General features: G+C 30.3%; 3 protein-coding genes across 7 annotated transcripts in view; 2 read left to right on the top strand and 1 right to left on the bottom strand.

Moving 5' to 3' along the window:
• Window positions 1-8,490, bottom strand: part of pald1a (phosphatase domain containing paladin 1a) — an 85,893-nt gene extending 77,403 nt beyond the window's left edge. The window contains exon 1 of one of the 2 annotated variants that reach the window (XM_051123764.1): window positions 8,320-8,490. The gene's annotated coding sequence lies outside the window, so the exon portion shown is untranslated. Of the gene's footprint in view, window positions 1-7,706; window positions 7,848-8,319 lie in introns of those variants that run through there. The other variant, XM_051123765.1, reaches the window with a different exon arrangement.
• Window positions 8,491-10,759: 2,269 nt separating this feature from the next.
• ndr2 (nodal-related 2) lies at window positions 10,760-16,461 on the top strand. Its single transcript, XM_051123769.1, has 3 exons — window positions 10,760-10,997; window positions 13,911-14,656; window positions 16,024-16,461. Exons 1-3 carry the CDS (start codon window positions 10,760-10,762, stop codon window positions 16,174-16,176), a joined length of 1,137 nt encoding a protein of 378 aa, XP_050979726.1. The 3' UTR covers window positions 16,177-16,461.
• A 1,955-nt stretch (window positions 16,462-18,416) lies between these two features.
• Window positions 18,417-20,801, top strand: part of lrrc20 (leucine rich repeat containing 20) — a 15,971-nt gene continuing 13,586 nt past the window's right edge. The window contains exon 1 of one of the 4 annotated variants that reach the window (XM_051123774.1): window positions 18,417-18,436. Coding sequence is in view for 1 of the 4 variants with exons in the window: in XM_051123771.1 (XP_050979728.1) it covers window positions 19,864-19,872 (9 nt within the window). In the remaining 3 variants the exon portion in view is untranslated. Of the gene's footprint in view, window positions 18,437-19,756; window positions 19,898-20,801 lie in introns of those variants that run through there. The other 3 variants (XM_051123772.1, XM_051123771.1, XM_051123773.1) reach the window with 3 other exon arrangements.

The following is a 20,801-nucleotide window of genomic DNA, read 5'->3' as shown; positions in this document are numbered from 1 at the left end:
AACTCAGAAATACCAGATGTACGTTTAGAATTATTCAAATTACAACATCTATTCAAACTACTAAAATACACACACATATATTAATAATGTATATACATAATATATAAAAATGAAAATAAATTAAAATAAAATACATTAAAATAGAATAAAATAAAATAAAATACAAAAATAGAATAAAATAAAATAAAATAAAATAAAATAAAATAAAATAAAATAAAATAGATATATAAACTCAGAAATATAAGATGTAAATTTAAAATTGCAAAAAAGTCAGAATTGTGAGACAAAATAGTGTCAGAAACCTCGCAATACTGTGTTTGTATCTCACAAATATTTTTTTTTTTATTCCATAGTGGAAATCAGTAAAATTAAAATAATAAAATAAAATAAAATAAAATAAAATAAAGATATATAAACCCAGAAATACAACAGAATTTGTTGGACAAAATCGTGGCAAAAACAGCTTCCATATAAATTTATTCAAATCATTATATCGAGCCAAACCATTCAAATAAACACATATATATTAATAATATTCTCAATATATTCTTTAAACGTTAAAACCCAAATAAAATAAAATTTTATGACAACTTACATTTTTTTTAGAAATATTATATTTTATATTTAAAATCAATATATTATACCCTAAAATAACACTTTATTTCAGGAATCATTTTTAGCTTTCAGGACATTTTGCCAGATTTTGTTGGGATCATTTCGTCTCTAAACTACAGCCAAGTAAACTTGCTCCGTATGCTTCAAAACGTGTTCATTTATTGAATATAACCGCTAATTTATTTACATTTTCAGCTATGAATAAGAGTGTAACACTTTCAGCAACAATTAATCCCATTAAGGTTATACTTTCAGAATGATGTCCATTTCACCACAAACTCTGTGGAAAACATGTGTGTGCCTCCACATATCCGAAACGATCTAAATGAGGCCAGTTCCTGAGAATCCCAGGGTTTTCCAAGTACACTGAGGGGGTATTCAGATAAAAAAAAATTCTGATGGAGTCCAAGACGTTTGTATGACTGACTAGTACCGAAAACAGCAGTTCTGACACACAAACTCACACACGGAGCGAAATACAGCATGGGGCAACTGGGAGAGGCAGGAAATTGCTGTACTATCTCAATCTAAGCTAAATTTACACTGTTCGCAAACCACATGAACACAATCTCACTGAAGGACCTCTGAAGGCAACACACAACTCAAAAAACAACATTATGAGTGAGCAGAGAGATGTCAAGCTTCAGATAAGACAAAAAAAAACAATGGAGGAAGCATACAAGAGGTTCCTAAAACAATACTCATGTGCGATTAAGTATTCTGTGAGGTCTGGTTGGATTGAGCTGATGTTTGTGTGAGAACAAACCCCGGCCACACCTGTTTCTTTCTCTGTCAGTCTAACAGCTTTGATGAACCTGCTGATGTGATGAGTGAAGAGATGCATGCGAGACCAACGCCGGAAATCATGCATCTCTTTTCTTTTTTTTTCTTTTTTTTTTTTGCTGAGGCTCTGACATTTTGCCCTTGTGGTACAGTTCAACATGCATGAAGACAAATTTGTTTTGTTTAAGCGGCTACGCTTCTGGATTTAATTAGAGCAGTGAGGCAAAGCAGACGAGGAAGCAGCAGCAGATCGAGTGACGTGATGTTCTGAAGCTGTGAACAAGATTTCAGCTTCCTGTTCAACTTCCTCACAGGCTGTGAAAAAACGAAACTGTTACCTGCCCGTTTCCTGCCGCTTCGCTCATCAATGCGCTTTTGTGTTTTGAAACATCCGTTTCCGACTGGACTGACAGCTTGACACCTGTGCGTGTCCGTTAGGAAGAATATTTTCCGGTCTGGATTTGCCCTCAATGAGCAACGTCACCGAAAACGGATGCATGACTCCTGCTGACCAGTCATTTAGTGACTACAACTAAAACACATTGAAATAACATTAACTAAAATCTAATTAAACAAGCAAATGATTCTCCTTCAATTGAATTAGCAAATGAATCATTCTTTTGAGACAGTTTTAATGATTCAGTCCAGATTAGACTGTAAGTTTGGAAAATACTTCAAAAGAAGAGCGTGCAAAACACAAAAAGATTCGTTCAAATGAATCGACTCACTGAATCAAACATTTTCATGCATTTGTCATTTATCTTATCTGTATGATAAATGTGCGTGTTCTAAACGCTTGTTAAAGTGTGTTATCATCAAGCCAGAATTAAATTAATTAATTTAACTAAAAATAAATATAATATATAATATTAAAATACAACAATATTTCTACTAAATTTTAAATATTGTTATAAAACTGCATTTTATTTTAATTTTAAATATATAACTATATTATCAATGTGTATTTATCAATATTTTAAGAGTTAGAATAGTTTTCTCACAAGTTATCTCGCATTTTTGACTTTTTCTATGCAATTCTAAGAAAAAAGTCTGAATTGTGAGATGCAAACTCATAATTTAATAATATAAACTTACATTTATAAACAATATAAACTTAATTATAAGATGTAGTTGACAAGGCAAAATGTTTTATGTTATTAACTTGACGTATGTAAAAAACTAAAACTGAAATAATTACTAAAAAAATTAATTAAAAATACATATAAAATATAATATTACAATACAACAATATTTCTACTCAATTTTTAAAATTGTTATAAAATTTCATTTTATTTTCATTTTAATATTAAAGAATATATAACTGTATATTATCAATGTGTATTTATCATTATTTTAAGCTATAAATTATTAATATAAATATAAATTTTCTGACTTTTTCCTTGCAATTCTAAGAAAAAAAAAAGCACAATGCAAAATCAATTTAATGATATAAACTCAGAATTGCAAAATGCAGGCAAAATGTTTAATTTTTTAGAAAGTTTACCTTGATGTACGTAAAAAAAACCAAACTGAAATAAGTTACTAAAAAACATTTTTAATTAAAAAAAATATATATAATATTACAATACAACAATATTTTTACTACATTTTTGAAATCGTTATAAAATTGCATTTTACTTTAATTTTAATATTAAAGAATACATTACTATATATTATCAATATGTGTATTTATCATTTTAAGCTAGAATAATTTTTATCAATTATTTTATCATAATTTTTGACTCACATTTCTGACTTTTTCCTTGCAATTCTAAGAAAAAAAATTCTGTATTATGAGATGCAAACTCATAATTTAAAGATATAAACTCAGAATTGCAAGACGTAGTTGACAAGGCAAAAAGTTTCATTTTTAGAAAGTTTCACTGCATTTTAATTCAATTTTAACATTAAAGAATATATTACTAAATATTACCAATGTGTGTATTTATCATTATTTTAAGTCAGAATCGTTTTTATCTATTCTATTTTATCAAGGCAAAATGTTTCATTTAACTTGATGTACTAAAATAAATAAAACTGGAATAAAAAATACAAAAGAAAAACATATTTAAAAAAAAAAAAAAAAACACTAAAAATGTCCAAACACAACAAAAAATACTTAAACTTTAAAATTAAAATCTACAAATTTAAAAAAAAAAAAAAAAAAAAGATTCAAAATAGTAATAAAAGCTAAAACAGCATCTCAGTGCTACTAAATTAACCCTGGACTATAATGAATACTGTACGTCACGTCTGCTGATCTAATACAGAGATCTGGAAAAGTGAATATTTAATGCCTCTGATCCACATTTCTATTTTTGTGGAAATGAAATCATACGTTTAAACGGGACATTCAGTCAGACGCATTGTGGGAAAGAAAATCTTTGCTGCCTTCAATAAATGACCGTCTGAGCGTTTTCAGGATTCAGACACAGCCGTGCTATTACTGGACTGACATCAAACAGACAAAAGCTGGACAAAATGACATCTAGTGGCTGAAATCATCTTTACACACCAGGACAGATGAAGTGACAGTCACTGTACAAACCACAAACACAAAATCAGCATGAAACAAAACACACCACAAGCCCAAATTCACACCAGACGCCACTGCAATAAATCACAGCGGGTGTATCTGATGTCAAATGATTTGACTTTAAAGAAAAATACACAGATATTTCACAATAAACGACACTTTAACATTGCGCTCTAATGACATTCAGAGGTTTTAAGTGTGAATTCAGCATGTTTGTGCCACCGCAGCTACAAACCCAAAAATAAACCCCTAAATTTATTTACTTATGACATGACTTTTGAATAATCCATGAATCATCTAAGAATAGTTTAACATGCTATGGCTCTGTCTTAAAATCCAAGTTCATGCTACCACAATCAGATGCAGGTTCTAAGAAGAAATAGCCTTATTTCACTTAATTCCCAGATATTAACAATTAATATTTCTCAGGTACAAAGTTTAAGGGTTTTGAAAGTCGATTTCTGTATAGACACAAGCATAAAATCTTGATTGCAAAAATATACTGAAGACAGCACATGCTGATCCCAGCAGAGGGGTAAGTTGTCACAAATGGAAACCTGCTATTTATTGCCTCAGCCTCTGTTTTGAGCTCAAACTTCTTAAGAAGAACCACAAAAAAGTCTTATGAACTTCAAAGACAGATCAAATATTTTTTATCTCATCTGTTTGCAATAATATTTCTGAGTAACAAAAGTTTGAAAGTCAATTTCTGTATGGACACAAACTTAAAGTCTCGATTGCAAAAATGCATTGAATATATTAACAGCGGGGCATGTTGTCACATTACGTGGGGTAAGTTGTCACAATAGGAGCCTGCTATTTATTGACACTGACTGAAGAAAAATGTACTGAAATATGAAACAAATGTACAATCTATTATGCTTTTTAATTATTTCATGGCTTTTAGCAAAAATTAAAATAAACCAAAAAGTGGCTAAAATAGAAATGGTGTCCCAATGTGAGGTTTACTCCTCAAATGTCAACTTAAAAGCAACAAAAACTGAAATTTTAGTTTGAAGGACAGCATTCACAACCCCAAAGTCTTTTAAGACAGTTTTACCTAGCTCAAATTTCTTAAGAAGAACCACAAAAAAGTCTTATGAACTTCAAAGACAGATCAAATATTTTTATCTCATCTGTTTGCAATAATATTTCTGAGTAACTACAGTTTAAAAGTCAATTTCTGTATAGACACAAACTTAAAGTCTCGACTGCAAAAATATATTGAAGACAGCACATGCTGATCCCAGCAGCGGGGCATGTTGTCACATTACGTGGGGTAAGTTGTCACAATAGGAACCTGCTATTTATTGACGCTGACTGAAGAAAAATTTATAGAAATATGAAACAAATTAAAAATCTGTTACATTTTTTAACTATTTAATGGCTTTTAGCAAATTTAAAATAAACCAAAAAGTGGCTAAAATAGAAATGGTGTCCCATTGTGGGGTTTACTGCTCACTTATCAACTCAAAAGCAACTAAAATAGAAATTTTTGTTTGGAGGACAGGATTCACAACCCCAAATAATACATTTTAAGACAGTTTTACCTATATGTTTAAAGTTAAACCTCATACAGATCTTGTGACAACTTGCCCCAGCCTCCGCTCTGAGCTCAAAGTTCTTAAGAAGAACCACAACAAAGTCTTATGAACTTCAAAGACAGATCAAATATTTTTATCTCATCTGTTTGCAATAATATTTCTGAGTAACAAAAGTTTAAAAGTCAGTTTCTGTATAGACAAACTTAAAGTCTCGACTGCAAAAATATACTGAATATATTAGCGGGGCATGTTGTCACATTATATAAAATGATAAAAGCGGTATATAAATAAAGGTGACTACATGGGGTAAGTTGTCACAATAGGAACCTGCTATTTATTGACACTGACTGGAGAAAAATTTATAGAAATATGAAATCAATTTAAAAATCTATTACATTTTTAAACTATTTAATAGCTTTTTAGCAATTTTTTAAATATACCAAAAAGTGGCTAAAATAGAAATGGTGTCCCATTGTGGGGTTTACTGCTCACTTATTAACTCAAAAGCAATTAAAATACAAATTTTAGTCTTTAGATCTTGTGACAACTTGCCCCAGCCTCCGCTCTGAGCTCAAACTTCTTAAGAAGAACCACAACAAAGTCTTATGCACTTCAAAGACAGATCAAATATTTTTATCTCATCTGTTTGCAATAATATTTCTGAGTAACAAAAGTTTAAAAGTCAATTTCTGTATAGACACAAACTTAAAGTCTTGATTGCAAAAATATATTAAAGACGGCACATGCTGAACCCAATAGCGGGGCATGTTGTCACAATGATAACCCGCTATTTATCGACACTAATTGAAGAAAAAAATATGGAAATATGAAACAAATGTAAAACCCATTACGTTTTTAATTATTTATTGGCTTTTTAGCAAAATAAATGAAATTAAAATAAACCAAAAAGTGGCTAAAATAGAAATGGTGTGGGGTTTACTGCTCACTTGTCAACTCCAAAGAAATTAAAATAGAAATTTTAGATTGAAGGACAGGCTTCACAATCCAAATAATACATTTTAAGACAGTTTTGTCTGAAGTTAAACCTCATGTAGGTCTTGTGACAACTTGCCCCAGCCTCTACTTTGAGCTCAAACTTGTTAAGAACCACCTCAGAAAAGCCTCATGAACTTCAAAGACAGCTATTTATTGACACTGGCTGAAGAAAAATGTATTGAAATATAAAACAAATTTAAAATCGATTATGTTTTTAAATTATTTAATGGCTTTTAGCAAATTTTTAAATAAACCAAAAAGTGGCTAAAATAGAAATGGTGTCCCGCTGTGGGGTTTACTGACCAATGTCAACTCCAAAGCAACAAAAACAGAAATTGTAGTTTGAAGGACAGCATTCACAACCCCAAAAAGTCTTTTAAGACAGTTTTACCTATATGTTTGAAGCTAAACCTCATATAGATCTTGTGACAACTTGCCCCAGCCTCTGCTTTGAGCTCTTATGAACTTCAAAGGCTGATAAAATACCATTTTAGGTTCACTTCCTTCCCTTTAAAAGTATCTATATTGATAAATGTAGCATGAATTCAGTATTTTAAATTCATAATTTTCTCTCAAGACTCTTTCCAGCCAGAGGCAAAATGAGTTGACAGTGCTTTTAATTGGCCTCATTTCTATAATGATCTCCACAAATGACCCGTGCCTCTTCTGTAACCCAAAAAAAAAGACCTCTTTATCTGTCTTTATCTCAATCCTTAACGCAAACTCCTCTAATCTAGTACTGACAGGGTCAAACAGATGGATTATTCATAGAGTTGTGATGGCTATCAGCTCAACTAACCGAACAGCATCGAAACGAACTTCATCACCATTAATCTTCATAAGCGTGACTCTCGATCCACACATTTGCATTTCAATCCACTAATATCAAATAGCTTTTATGTGGATTGATAAGATTTTGCCATGTAGGTTTCATCCATATTCAATAATGAGAAATAGATGATGTCTTATTTAATGCCGAGTTTCTCATTTGAGATGAATCTCGCGAAGTCAAGAACATCCCAAAATCAAAATGAGAAACAATTAGAATATTTTGTGTTTTCTCCACGTTATTTGTTCTTAAAATTAAAGATATCTTCAATCTTTTGACGGTGGAGAGAAATGACATGTTATATGTAAGATTTATCCTGTCAGATTGATTTATTTACATTCCCTTCAATTATGAATTTAGCGGTTTTCTACTTAATGTCGCATCAAAAGCGCTAAAAACTCACCTCAAGGTGTGAAAAACTTCATAACTTGTTCAAATACCAAAACGATGGCCGTAAATGTCGATGTAATCGATAGTTTAATCGAGTTCTGTTGTTTAGTAAACTGCAACAAAGTAACTCAAAGCGACACATACACAAACAATCCGCTTTTGATCTTTGCGATGTCTAATTCGCCAACGAATCGTTCGTTTGAGTCGGTTCCTTTTAATGATTCGGTCGAGTTCAAACACTGGAAGTGGTTTGGAACTATACGCACAATGAAAAAAGATGCATTCGAACGAATCGACTCACTGAATCAGCACAATTTGAAACATTTCTTGTAACTAATCTTCTTTGCGTGATACATGTGTGCGTTCTGAACTCATTTACATATGGGACACGAGTTGTAGCGTGTTACAATGTGACCAGAGTGAATCGCGCTCAACGCAGAATCAGTAACATGCCGCTACATTGACGCTCGGATCAGATCCGGTGTGTTTCTAACACACACTAGGCTTTAATGCTTCGCTCTTTTCACAACTGCAGTAATGCAGCTTCACGCAACATGTAACGTTACATCCATGCATGTGAGGAGAAGCTCGATCGCATAAAGCACTGCAGAAACTTGATCACTCACCATCGCAGTAAAACAGCCTCCGCCTTCAAAACAGAACCGCTGCTCTGAGCAAACACACTTCAGCAAATCTCTCTACACGGCTGGATTCAAACGCTCACTCGGGAGAGAAAGAAAGAAGGCACTCGTGGTTTGGAAGACGGGCTCTTTGAGCATGCGTGTGTTCGTTTTCTCTCTCTCACTCTCTGTGCGTGTGTGTGGTGCCAGGCGCTGAAAGGATCCTAAAATCAGCAGTGCAACCACACACTGAAAAAAATGTGTAATTGTGTGGTATAGTGTGTATTTTAGTCTATATAGTCATTCTTTTCACCTAAATAATGTTTTTTTTTTCCATAAATAAAAAAAAACTGAATTGCTGCTTTATATTTTTAAATATAAAAAGTCTAAACGCGTTTTTCATAGTAATACACACACTCACTCAAACACATATATTTATTGAATAAATATAATAAAATATATACAAAAATGTATATACTTAAATGGAGCTTAATAAATAATATCAAGTAACACATGCAACATTTAAAAAAATTAAAATAGCAAATAAATAAATAAAAATTAATTAATTAATTAATGTTATTAATTTTTTCAGACAATATTTTACTTAAAGTATGACTTTAAATTATTTAAAATAGTTGCTATTCATCTAATATGAGGCATATGCAAACTTGCAAAATAAATTGTTTTTTGAGCCAATATTGTACTTAAAGTCCTACTTGAAAAATTCATTAAAATATTTGGTATTCATATAATATGAGGCATTTGCACACTTGCAAAATAATTATATATTTTTCAAACAATATTCTACTTGAAGTACTCCTTGAAATGTATTAAAATAGTTGCTATCCATCTAATATGAGGCATATGCAAACTTGCAAAATAAATTATGTTTTTTGAGCCAATACTGTACTTAAAGTCCTACTTGAAAAATTCATTAAAATATTTGGCATTCATATAATATGAGGCATTTGCACACTTACAAAATAAATTATATGTTTTTCAAACAATATTCTACTTGAAGTACTCCTTGAAATGTATTAAAATAGTTGCTATTCATCTAATATGAGGCATATGCAAACGTACAAAATAAATTATATATTTTTCAAACAGTATTCTACTTGAAGTACTCCTTGAAATTCATTAAAATAGTTGCTATCCATCTAATATGAGGCATATGCAAACTTAAGAAATAAATTATGTTTTTTGAGCCAATATTGTACTTAAAGTCCTACTTGAAATTCATTAAAATATTTGGTATTCATATAATATGAGGCATTTGCACACTTGCAAAATAATTATATATTTTTCAAACAATACTCTACTTAAAGTACTACTTAAAATGTATTAAAATTGTTGCTATTCATCTGAGGCATATGCAAACTTGCAAAATAAATTATATATTTTTTTTCCAGACAATGTTCTACTTAAAGTACTACTTAAAATGTATTAAAATTTAATTAATCTAATATGAGGCATATGTAAACTTGCAAAATAAATTGTAATAATTTTTTCAGACAATATTTTACTTCAAGTACTACTTTAAATTATTTAAAATAGTTGCTATTAATCTAATATGAGGCATATGCAAACTTGCAAAATAAATTATAAATTTTTTTCAGAAAATATTCTACTTAAAGTTCTACTTTAAATTCATTAAAATAGTTGCTGTTCATCTAAGGCATATGCAAACTTGCAAAATAAATTCTATATATTTTTTTTTTCTTTTCAGACAGTATTCTATTTAAAGTGTCTTTAAATTAATTAAAATCATTGCTATTCATCTAATATGAGGCGTTTGTAAACTTGCAAAATAAATTGTTTTTTTCCAGACAATATTCTACTACTTTAAATTCATTAAAATAGTTGCTATTCATCTGAGGCATATGCAAACTTGCAAAATAAATTATATATATATATATATATATATATTTTTTTTTTTTTTTTTTTCCAGACAACATTCTACTTAAACCATTATTTAAAATTCATTACAATATTTACTTTTTCTCTAATACCTATTAAAATACCTGTAACCGGAATGGAAGGCAATGATCTAAATGACTAAACCAAGACGGACACCTCAAAACAGGATGCGCAAACAAAACAATTCGATATATAAATGTTATGCTTTATACATTAGATGAGGGTCAAGTAAAGACACATATCTGACTCTTGTGAAGTCGCCTCGGCTCGAGCTCGGCCGCTGTAAGTGCCATCACAGTCTTCAAAGGGCAAAAGCAACTTTGGTGACGTCACGGGGGCGCAAGGTGTTTTAATTGTTCATTGTAAAATATGCGCCTCATTACCACACGAATAGATGATGAGCTGTCATGGCATGTCAATTTCCTTTAATGTCCTCTGCTACTTGTTAAATATGCAGAGGGGCAGAGGGAGGGGGGTATATAAGCGCTCCTGGACCCTCAACCTGTCATTCTGACTCCAGTCCACCATGCACACGCTCGGAGCTTTGCGCCTGGCCTGCTACCAACTTCTGCTTCTTGGAGTATTTGGAAAGCAAAGCAATCATGGCACGAGGAATATGTCGTTCAGAACGGAGCGAAGCCACCGGCATCATTTACCCACGTACATGATGCACCTCTACCGGCATTTCAAGCTGAACCAAACGCGTCCCGTGGAGAATACGGAGCACGAGCAAGCGGATACCATCAAGAGCATCCTGTCCAAGAGTAAGATTTGCTTTCCTATCGATGTTTATAGAGGTTTAGAAGGGAGATTTTACTTTCACGAAAGTTTGGGAAGCAGTCGCGCACCGAGGTGAAAATCTCTGAAGTGCCGCGGCTCTTTTGTTGCGGGTCCCGGTGGCTCCTGGCTGTCAAATCTCAGCGCCAGACACCTTCAATCCACATCTCACTTGTGGCTGAATAAGTCCAGGACTAATGCTCTGCGCAAAGCTGATGTGGATTAGACCCTCGCCAGACATCCTTCCACAAATCAGTTGTTAAACCCAAATCAACATCAGCCCCTCGGCTCTTTTTCACACGTCGTCTGATTAGATTAGGAGCCGCGGGTTCCGAGCGAGCGCTGGCACGGGGCCGCTGCTTCGCCGAGGTTTTGGAGGTGTTAAACGATGGGTTTCGATCCGGTGTTTGTTCTGAAGGGATTAGGGTCGCACTGCCTTGCCCCTCCATTAAGATAAATCTAATATCTGATCGATACCGCATGACTTTTAATCAGATTGATGATCTATATGGCAGATTTCAAGAAGCGAGACTAGCTTAATTGATTGTGGTTCTTAATATTTGATATGCTAAACTCATTTACATGCCTAAAAATTTAAAAATGTATTGCTTCTTTAATATCGGGCCAGACAATGAATTTTTGAAGTACTGCACTGTAACATAATTACTCTGGTTTGTTAATATAATAATAATATTAATAATAATAATGATTATTTTTATTATTTATTTGGAATAAATTATTTAAGAATAAAGTAAATAATAATTAGAACTGATAATTAAAATGTATAATTAATATTTTAAATTATTATTATTACTTTTTGAAAGGTGAATAAATAAGCTTTCCACTGATTTATGGTTTGTTATGACAGAACAATATTTGGCCGAAATGCAACTATTTGAAAATCTGGAATCTGAGCGTGCAAAAAAATCACAGTATTGAGAAAATCGCTTTTAAAATAGTCCAAATTAGGTTCTTAGGCCTATCACTAATCAAAAATGACGTTTTGATATGCTAGGAAATTTACAAAATATCTTCATGGAACATGATCTTTACTTAAAATTGTTATTTTTATTCATTTATTTTTTTTTGCTTTTTTATCTTTGTACAGCCTACTAAGGTTTAATTTAAATGTGTTTTAGAAATAAAACAGTGATTTTTGGCATTAAAAAAAATCAATAATTTTGACCCATGCAATGTATTTTTGGCTATTGCTGCAAATATACCCGTGCTATTTAGGGTCACATTTAAAATATTTATTTTTGTTGCAGTCTAATGATTATTTACAATAAATGATTTAGAATAAATAGTCTGCAAAGATAAAAATATAATACATATTTTAAATTATTATTATTTAAAATAAGTATTATTTATTTTATTATTGTTGCAGTTACAATTAAATTATTTAGAATATGTAGAATAGACATTAGACTGCAGCAATAAAAGTATAATAAATGTTTTTTAAATAATTGTATTGACATGCCATTTCAGTTATGCTAAAGTGCAATGCTTTCAGAAATATTAAAGAAAAAATCTAATGATTATTTAGTCGTCATTGAGTTGAACTACCCAGAACAGGCTGATGTTGAATGGCAGAGCTATTAAGAGCCACAGTCAGGGCCGCTTATTAGATAAACCAAAGCAATTAGCAATTTGAATGTAAATGTACAGCCAATACACTCCACTGGACAACAGCCTCATCCGTGAGGATCAAAGAGTGTGTGTTCAGCTGCACAAATCACCTCATTACTGTTGGGTTTGTGTACATGACGGTCAGCCCTTCATCCCTGGAGAAAAATAAATATCAAAAGAGCCAAGAGCCACTCTGATGGGTTACCTCTTTAACTGGGAAAATCTCAGAAAATCTGTTAAGAACAGGTCACATTTCATCCTAAAATCTAAAGGAAGAAAGTTCTTCTTTGCACTTAAATATTTAATCATTTATCTAGTCATGAATGTGATTAAATATGAAACTGGTCACAGTTTCTTTCTTTTAAATAATCAAATGAGGCAAAATTGCAAATTAAATAAATAATATATTTTTCAGTTTAAAAAAATACAGATGGCTGATGCAAAATGTCAACCAACTAAAATCTAAAACTTTTTAAATTTATTTATTTATTTTTAATTTTTTAAACTTTTATTTTATAAATTAAAAGAAGTTTTTCAAATGTTTTTTCTATAATAATAAGAAGCTTAAAAATACTTTTATGAAATGAGACATATGCAAAATTCCAAAATAAATTAATTAAATATTTAGATTTTTGTTTGTTTGCTTGTCTTTTAATTTTTGTAGTAGCAGATGGATGATATAATTGGCCATCAACGTATAACACGCAACATTTCAACCAGCTACAATTGAAACTTTTTTTTTATTTATTTATTTAGTAAATATGTTTTGCCAGTCTAAACTGCTTTTTTTAATATTAATATATGGAGCCTAAAAAAAAAAATAAGTAAGGGAGCATATTAAATTTTATTGTGTTTTAAATTAGTAAAAAAAATCTTACTGACAAAACCTAGGATAGTGGCAAATTTTAAAATGTAGAATTACAACAAATTAGTATTTGGTGTGAAAGTAATATGTCTTTTAATGTGTCATAAATATAGTTGTAAATACGCCTGACAAGATTGTTACACTGAATGACATTTTAGTGGGTGTCTTCTGTAAATTAGGGGGAAAATGTATGATATTTTTTGCTCAGAAAAACAAAAATGCAATTACATTAAACAGAAAACTTTTTAATATTTTTTGGGTAAACAAAAACTTATACATAAAGACATACATAAAAGAAAAATCGATAATTTTAACCCATATTGTTGGCTATTGCTACATATATACCCGTGATGCTTAAGACTGGTTTTTGTGACACATGCTCATGTATTTTCTTTGTCTTTTCCAGGTTTGACCAATGAAGACAGACACTACATCACACATTTCGATCTCTCCTCTGTTGTGTCCGAACGTCAGATCCAGGCGGCGGAGCTGAGGATTCGTATTCCCAAAGAAACGCAGCAAACGAACATCACGGTGGAGATCCGACACCAGCAGGACGTCCCGTGCCACCAACACAGCGTCTGTCTGGAGAACCAGTCTCTGGGCCGGCTGTCCGAATCCTCTCTGATGAGCGTCTCCCATCACTGGAGGGTCTACAACGTCACGGATCTTCTCCTAAACTGGATCGGCCCCAAACTTTCCGAGAGGATCCGCCTGAAGACCAAGAGATCCGTGAGACACGCTCTCCAAACCGGGAATAAATCTACGGACGGGATCCGTCACAGAGCCATGCTGCTGATCTTCTCGCACACCGTCTCTGAACAGGGCGAGCAGGACAGAGCCAGTCTCCTGCACACGGCAGAGAAATCCAAGTTCTTATTCAACACCGAAGGAAAGGAGGTGCGGAGAGACAAGCCGCACAAGAGCAAGCGGGGTCGCAGAGGTCAGCCCGTGAGGAACCCGGAGCCGCTCAGTGGCCCCGTGGAGAAAGGCTCCATGTGCAGGAGGGTCGACATGCACGTGGACTTTAACCAGATCGGATGGGGATCCTGGATCGTCTTCCCTAAGAAGTACAACGCGTATCGCTGTGAGGGGAGCTGCCCGAACCCTCTCGGTGAAGATCTACATCCCACTAACCACGCTTACATGCAGGTGAGGAGCTCGTTATATTTATGTCAATTTGCACTTAATACTAAAAGTTTAGAAACAACAGTAAGCATCAAAAAGTGTCTTGGAACAGCTTAGAACTTGTTATCATTCACTGAAAATAATTTAAAATTGAATGAAAATGTAACAAAATAAATAAACAAATAAATGAAAATTTGTTAACCTTTTTAGGTTTTTAAAATTGTAATTTTAATGAAATAAAATTTTTGTTCCTTGAAATAAAATAAATGTTTACTAAAATAAATTTGTAAAACTTATTATATGTCATGTAGCTAAATTGTTTCAGCTAAAAAAAAATGAAATAAAACATGTTAATTGAAATAAAATATATTTTAAAAAAACTTATATTTCAGGTAGCTGGCAAGGCAAAATTTCCTATTTAGTTTTACCTGAAGTACTACAATAAATAAAACTAAAATAAAAATGACATAAAATTAAATTTAAATAATACAAATATTAAATATTTATATTTATTTATATATATATATTAAATAAAAAAAACTGTGGAAATATTTCTTATTTTCATTTAGTTTAACTTATACGCAAAAACTCAAATAACTCAATATTAAACTAAAATAAAATTACATAAAAAATTCAGTTACTTAAAAAAAAGTCACTTTAACTGAAATAGAATATTAAAAATTAAACTCATTTTATTTCAGATAATTTAGAATAATTTCTCATTTTCATTGAGATTAACCTGATGTACTAAAATAAAATAACTAAAAATAAAATAAAATTGCATAATTAATTTAGTTAAAAAAAACATTTAAAGGAAATAAAATTAAATAAAAATATAAAAAGCCCATAAACTTAATGTAACTAAAATAACTACAACTGAAAAAATATACTATTAATAAAAACTATATAACTATATATATTAAACTGAAATAAAATTACATTAAAAATTAATTTACTTAAAACAAAAAAGTAACTTTAGCCAAAATAAAATATTAAAAATTAACTCATTATTTCAGATAGTTGCCAAGGAATCATTTTTCATTTTTATTTAGATTAACCTGATGTACTAAAATAAAATAACTAAAAATAAAATAAAATTACATAAAAAAATTAATTTACTTAAAAAAACATTAACTAAAATAAATTAAAATAACAATATAAATATAATATAAATTTCAGCTATTGTATTTCTTACTTTCATTTAATTTAACTTAATGTAACTAAAATAACTAAAACTGAAATAAAAAATACTATTAATAAAAACTACACACAAATTTAAAAAATGTAAAACTTTAACTGAAATTAAAAGGAAAACAAAAAGTAAAATTTATAAAAACTACAAAAGTATCTGAATTAACATTAACGCTGCTGTTGGTCTGTTTGTCCTGCAGAGTTTGCTGAAGTATTACCATCCCAGCAGAGTTCCTGCGGCCTGCTGCGCGCCGACGAAGATGAGTCCTCTCAGCATGCTGTACTACGAGAACGGAGAGCTGATCCTCAGACATCACGAAGACATGGTGGTGGAGGAGTGCGGCTGCCTGTGACGAGCTTCATCAGCCTCCTAACGAACAATCGCAATCAGCAGAAGCAGCACGCTGAAGAGCTTCACACATTATCATTATCCAGGACATCTAACGACTTCAGAAAGAGATGGAGACGCAAGACTTACCTGTTTAGGTTTTAGAGCTCCCGCTCAGACTGTGTGATCGTCCAGGGGAAAGATGAAAAATAGGAACTGAAGAAAAAACGTCTTTTCCGTTTGTCATCTGGAAAATCTAGAAAATGATAATCAGTCGTAGTAACTGTTAAACAGATTCTAAAGATTTCAAGCACTGTCTATGTATTTACAATCACACCGTGTGGTGGAGAAACTATGTAAATATTTATTGTAAATAACACATAAATAAAGCTTTGATATTTATGTAAATATAATATATGGATCCTTGTGTAAAGACTAGAGATCAGACAATGTTATTTTTGCTAATAGAAATAAAAGTATTTGCCTGAAAGCTTTTAAACTGTTTTTTATTGAATCTATCTATCTATCTATCTATCTATCTATCTATACTTAAATCTATCATAAGTGGATATTACTAAATTGCCACAATTTTCAATAAATATTTTCATTTGGTATTTTTATTATAAGCCAGTGCATTATTTATTTATGCACTGGCTAATAATAAATTATCACAATTTACAATAAATAGTAATATAATATTTTTTTAAAGAAAATATTTCTTTTCTTTTTTTTTTTAATGGAGAGATATAAAGGAAATTGCCACAGTTTTCCACAGATATATTAATTTGGTATTTTTGTATATGCTATTGAATTGTGGTTCTACCCTTACAGACATTTACCATATTTTTAAAAATAAAATATAAATAAAATAAAATTGGATCTATGTAAATAAAATAAAATAAAATAAAATAAAATGGGATCTGTGTAAATACAATAAAATAAAATAATATGGGATCTACATACTGTATAAGCAGCATTTTATTTATTTTTATTTTTATTTATTCATTATTTGTTTATTTATTTATTTATTTATTTATGAATGCACTGGCTAATAATAAATTATCACAATTTACAATAAATAGTAATATAATATTTTTTAAAGAAAATATTTCATTTTTTTAAATGGAGAGATACAAAGGAAATTGCCACAGTTTTCAATAAATATATTAATTTGGTATTTTTGTATATGCTACTGAATTGTGGTTCTACACTTACAAACATTTACTATATTTCTAAAAATAAAATAAAATAAAATAAAATAAAATAAAATAAAATAAAATAAAATAAAATAAAATAAAATAAAATAAAATAAAATCAATGGGATCTACATGCTGTATAAGCAGCATTTTATTTATTTATTTAATTATTTATGCACTGGCTAATAATAAATTATCACAATTTACAATAAATAGTAATATAATATTTTTTAAAGAAAATGTTTCATTTTTTTACAATACAGTTTTTTTTGATACAAAGGAAACTGCCACAATTGTCAATAAATATATTAATTTGGTATTTTTGTATATGCTACTGAATTGTGTTTCTACACTTACCAACATTTACTATATTTTTAAAAAATAAAATAAAATAAAATAAAATAAAATTGGATCTATGTAAATAAAATAAAATAAAATAAAATAAATAATATGGGATCTACATACTGTATAAGCAGCATTTATTTATTTGTTTATTTATTTATATTTATTTATTTTATTTTAAAGGAGAAGTATTTTAGAGACTTTTAAAAACTATTTTGATTAATTAATTAATGAAAAGTGTATGATTGTATTATACTGAGATCTTATATCTCTTACAATATCCTATATTTCTGTATCATTTCTAAGCCTAAAATCCACACTCAAAGATGACAGTGAATGTAGCAGTACACTGTGAGATTCTTCCCAAAGGTTTTATAATTGTCAAAACATTTTAAAATAATGCACTGCAACATCCTTATTTAAAAGATTCTTATGGGAACCACATGTCTAAAGATGATGAAGAGAAATAGAGTCCGTGAAATGTGTGATGCAATGATGCACTTGAACATCCATAGAGAACAATTCAACAAACTCATCATGATTTCTAGAATTCCCCATCTAGTCTGTAGCATGTACGAGGTCAGCAGGAGTCAGCAGGAGTCATGGGTCGAACACAATTACCTTCCATTGTTCCACAGTAAAAGTTCTTTCAGGCATGATTCAGCAAGGACGTTCCAGAATCACAGCTCTCCGATCAGCTTTACAGAGGACTGCGACTGCGACACACAGCAAACTCGGGACACAGGGGTACGTACAGCCTGATTAACCTTAAAAGAAAAGAAAAAAAAATCTGTCTATATAAATCTATATAAAAAGATTTTTTATTAAGTAGAGCATATTTCCAAATCAGTTTTATTTCAACTAAAAATGATTCTATTTATGTTTAACCTCTCAACTAGATTAACTAGTATAACTTTTAATATTAAAATATTAAAAATATTTATATACAGTTTTAATTTTCATTTCATAATGTTAGTACTTAAATGTATTTAAATGTATTTTTTCTGTTAGTTGCCAAGGGCATATTTCTATTTTTGCTTACGTTATTTTTATCTAATATTTACTTTTTAAATAAAATAAAATAACAAAATGTTTTATTTTCGATTTTATTTTAGCTTTTAATTTATTTTAGTTATGGAAAATGATATTTTATAGTTTTGAGTTTAGTTTAAATTAACAATAACAACACTAATCTGCTTTTTCAGGAAAAAAAAAAAAAATATATATATATATATATATATACTCTCTAGTAAAATACTACATTTAAGTTTAAACTTAACATTCAAAGTGAGACATTATATGATGCTAACATGCTCTTTTATAACTTATAAATAAAAAATAGAAAATAAAAGAAAAAAATATGAGATCTGTGTAAATAAAATAAAATAAAATAACATTTAATTTGGTATTTTTGTATATACTATTGAATTGTGGTTTTACACTTACAAACATTTACCGTATTTTACAAAAATAAAATAAAATTAAATAAAATTAAATAAAATTAAATTAAATTAAATTAAATAAAATTAAATAAAATTAAATAAAATTAAATAAAATTAAATAAAATAAAATAAAATTAAATTAAATTAAATTAAATTAAATTAAATATGGGATCTACTATATAAGCAGCATTTATTTATTTATTTATTTAACATGCTCTTTTATAACTTAACAGCAGTAAAATTATTATACTCATTTCATTTCAAGAAGTTTTCAGTTTTCCGAAGCTCAAAAACAAAATTAATTTGAAAATGAACTAAGTTTTTATAATATAAGAGGGCATAAAACAGGCAAACACCTAAAAACTCTATCAATTGAAACAGAAATATATTGATAATATAAAATAAACAGGGCATTTTAAGTTTTTTAGCTTCAGTTTTTGCACTTGCAGTAGCCTACATCCCTGACTAATGTAATTAAAATGGGAATTTTCTGACTCACATGCAAACGTTAAAAGTATTTTTTTTTTTTAACTTTTTTTTTTTTTATCATTATTAAAATTATTCTTAACACGCTACAAAATTCCAAAATCACAGCTCATGCTGCCGTCAAGCAATCTCGCCGTGAGTTTTACAACAGTTGAGCGCGGAATCCGGCAGCGGCGTTGCTCGGTGTCGCCTGACAGAACATAAGCACACACTCTTCACACACACAGAAACTCCTCAGGCCGGTGAATGGAGACGGTGAGGTCGCTTCGCATGTCTGAATGTGAGGGTTTACAGCTTTAGATGAACAGTCTGCTTTCCTGTAGAGCTTCTAATGTGTTCGTGTTTCTACTTTAACGCTTTTAGTTCGGCTAATGAATGGCGTGACGTCATCAGATCAGAAACTGATCGATCACTGCAGTCCATTACTTCATATTAGTGATCTATACATAGCGTGACATAACGTTACATAATATGACAGACAGTGTTGGTTCAGATGTGATAATACTCGCGCTATTAATAACTGTATGGGTTTCTATATTTGTCTTCAGCTGTTTTGAGGCTTTATCTGTCAGATGCTTTGCTAATTATCTTCATTGAAAGAAACTGGAATTCACTAAAGCTAAAGTCACTGTGAGATGAAAGTAGATTTGAACTGAAGAGCTAAACCGTGTTTTTACGACAAAAGTATGTTCAAATGAATAGGTCGGGGCAGGTTGTCACAATTTTATCGCGTTTTAGTGCTAATACAGTTCAAATTTCTGTTGTCCAGTGACTTGATATGTGTAAATATTACCTTATACATTACCTAATGTATTTTTGCTGTGTCATGAATTGTTTTGGGCCTCATCATTTGGCCATTTAATGGCAGGTTATTATTATAAAAAGTTGTGTAGTGTGACAACATGCCCCGCATAGATATTATTTACTTAATATCATTAACAAATTCTTTTTTTTTTTTCAATACACAGACACACATCTGTGTCAGTTGTTGTGCAATTACTGAAAAATTATCAGTTGAAGTTATTATTTAGTACAAAACAATATTTACTTGCTTCTAACTAATGCAATAATAAATAAGATTTACTAAATAATATATATGTGATATAACTAAATAGTAACTATTAGGAAATATCATTTAATTCATGTATTATATAATATAATAATAAAAATTTATATGATACACA

Source organism: Labeo rohita, chromosome 12 (genome assembly GCF_022985175.1).
Source record: "Labeo rohita strain BAU-BD-2019 chromosome 12, IGBB_LRoh.1.0, whole genome shotgun sequence".
Classification (NCBI taxonomy): Eukaryota; Metazoa; Chordata; class Actinopteri; order Cypriniformes; family Cyprinidae; genus Labeo; species Labeo rohita.
This window is presented reverse-complemented; position numbering and strand designations above follow the sequence as displayed.

What these genes read in the sequence shown, in the direction of transcription:
- ndr2 (XM_051123769.1), top strand. Translation starts at nt 10,760, where the DNA reads ATGCACACGCTCGGAGCTTTGCGCCTGGCCTGCTACCAACTTCTGCTT. An exon ending in CAAGAGCATCCTGTCCAAGA is followed by an intron (nt 10,998 to 13,910) that starts GTAAGATTTGCT and finishes TGTCTTTTCCAG; the next exon opens with GTTTGACCAATGAAGACAGA. An exon ending in CTAACCACGCTTACATGCAG is followed by an intron (nt 14,657 to 16,023) that starts GTGAGGAGCTCG and finishes TTTGTCCTGCAG; the next exon opens with AGTTTGCTGAAGTATTACCA.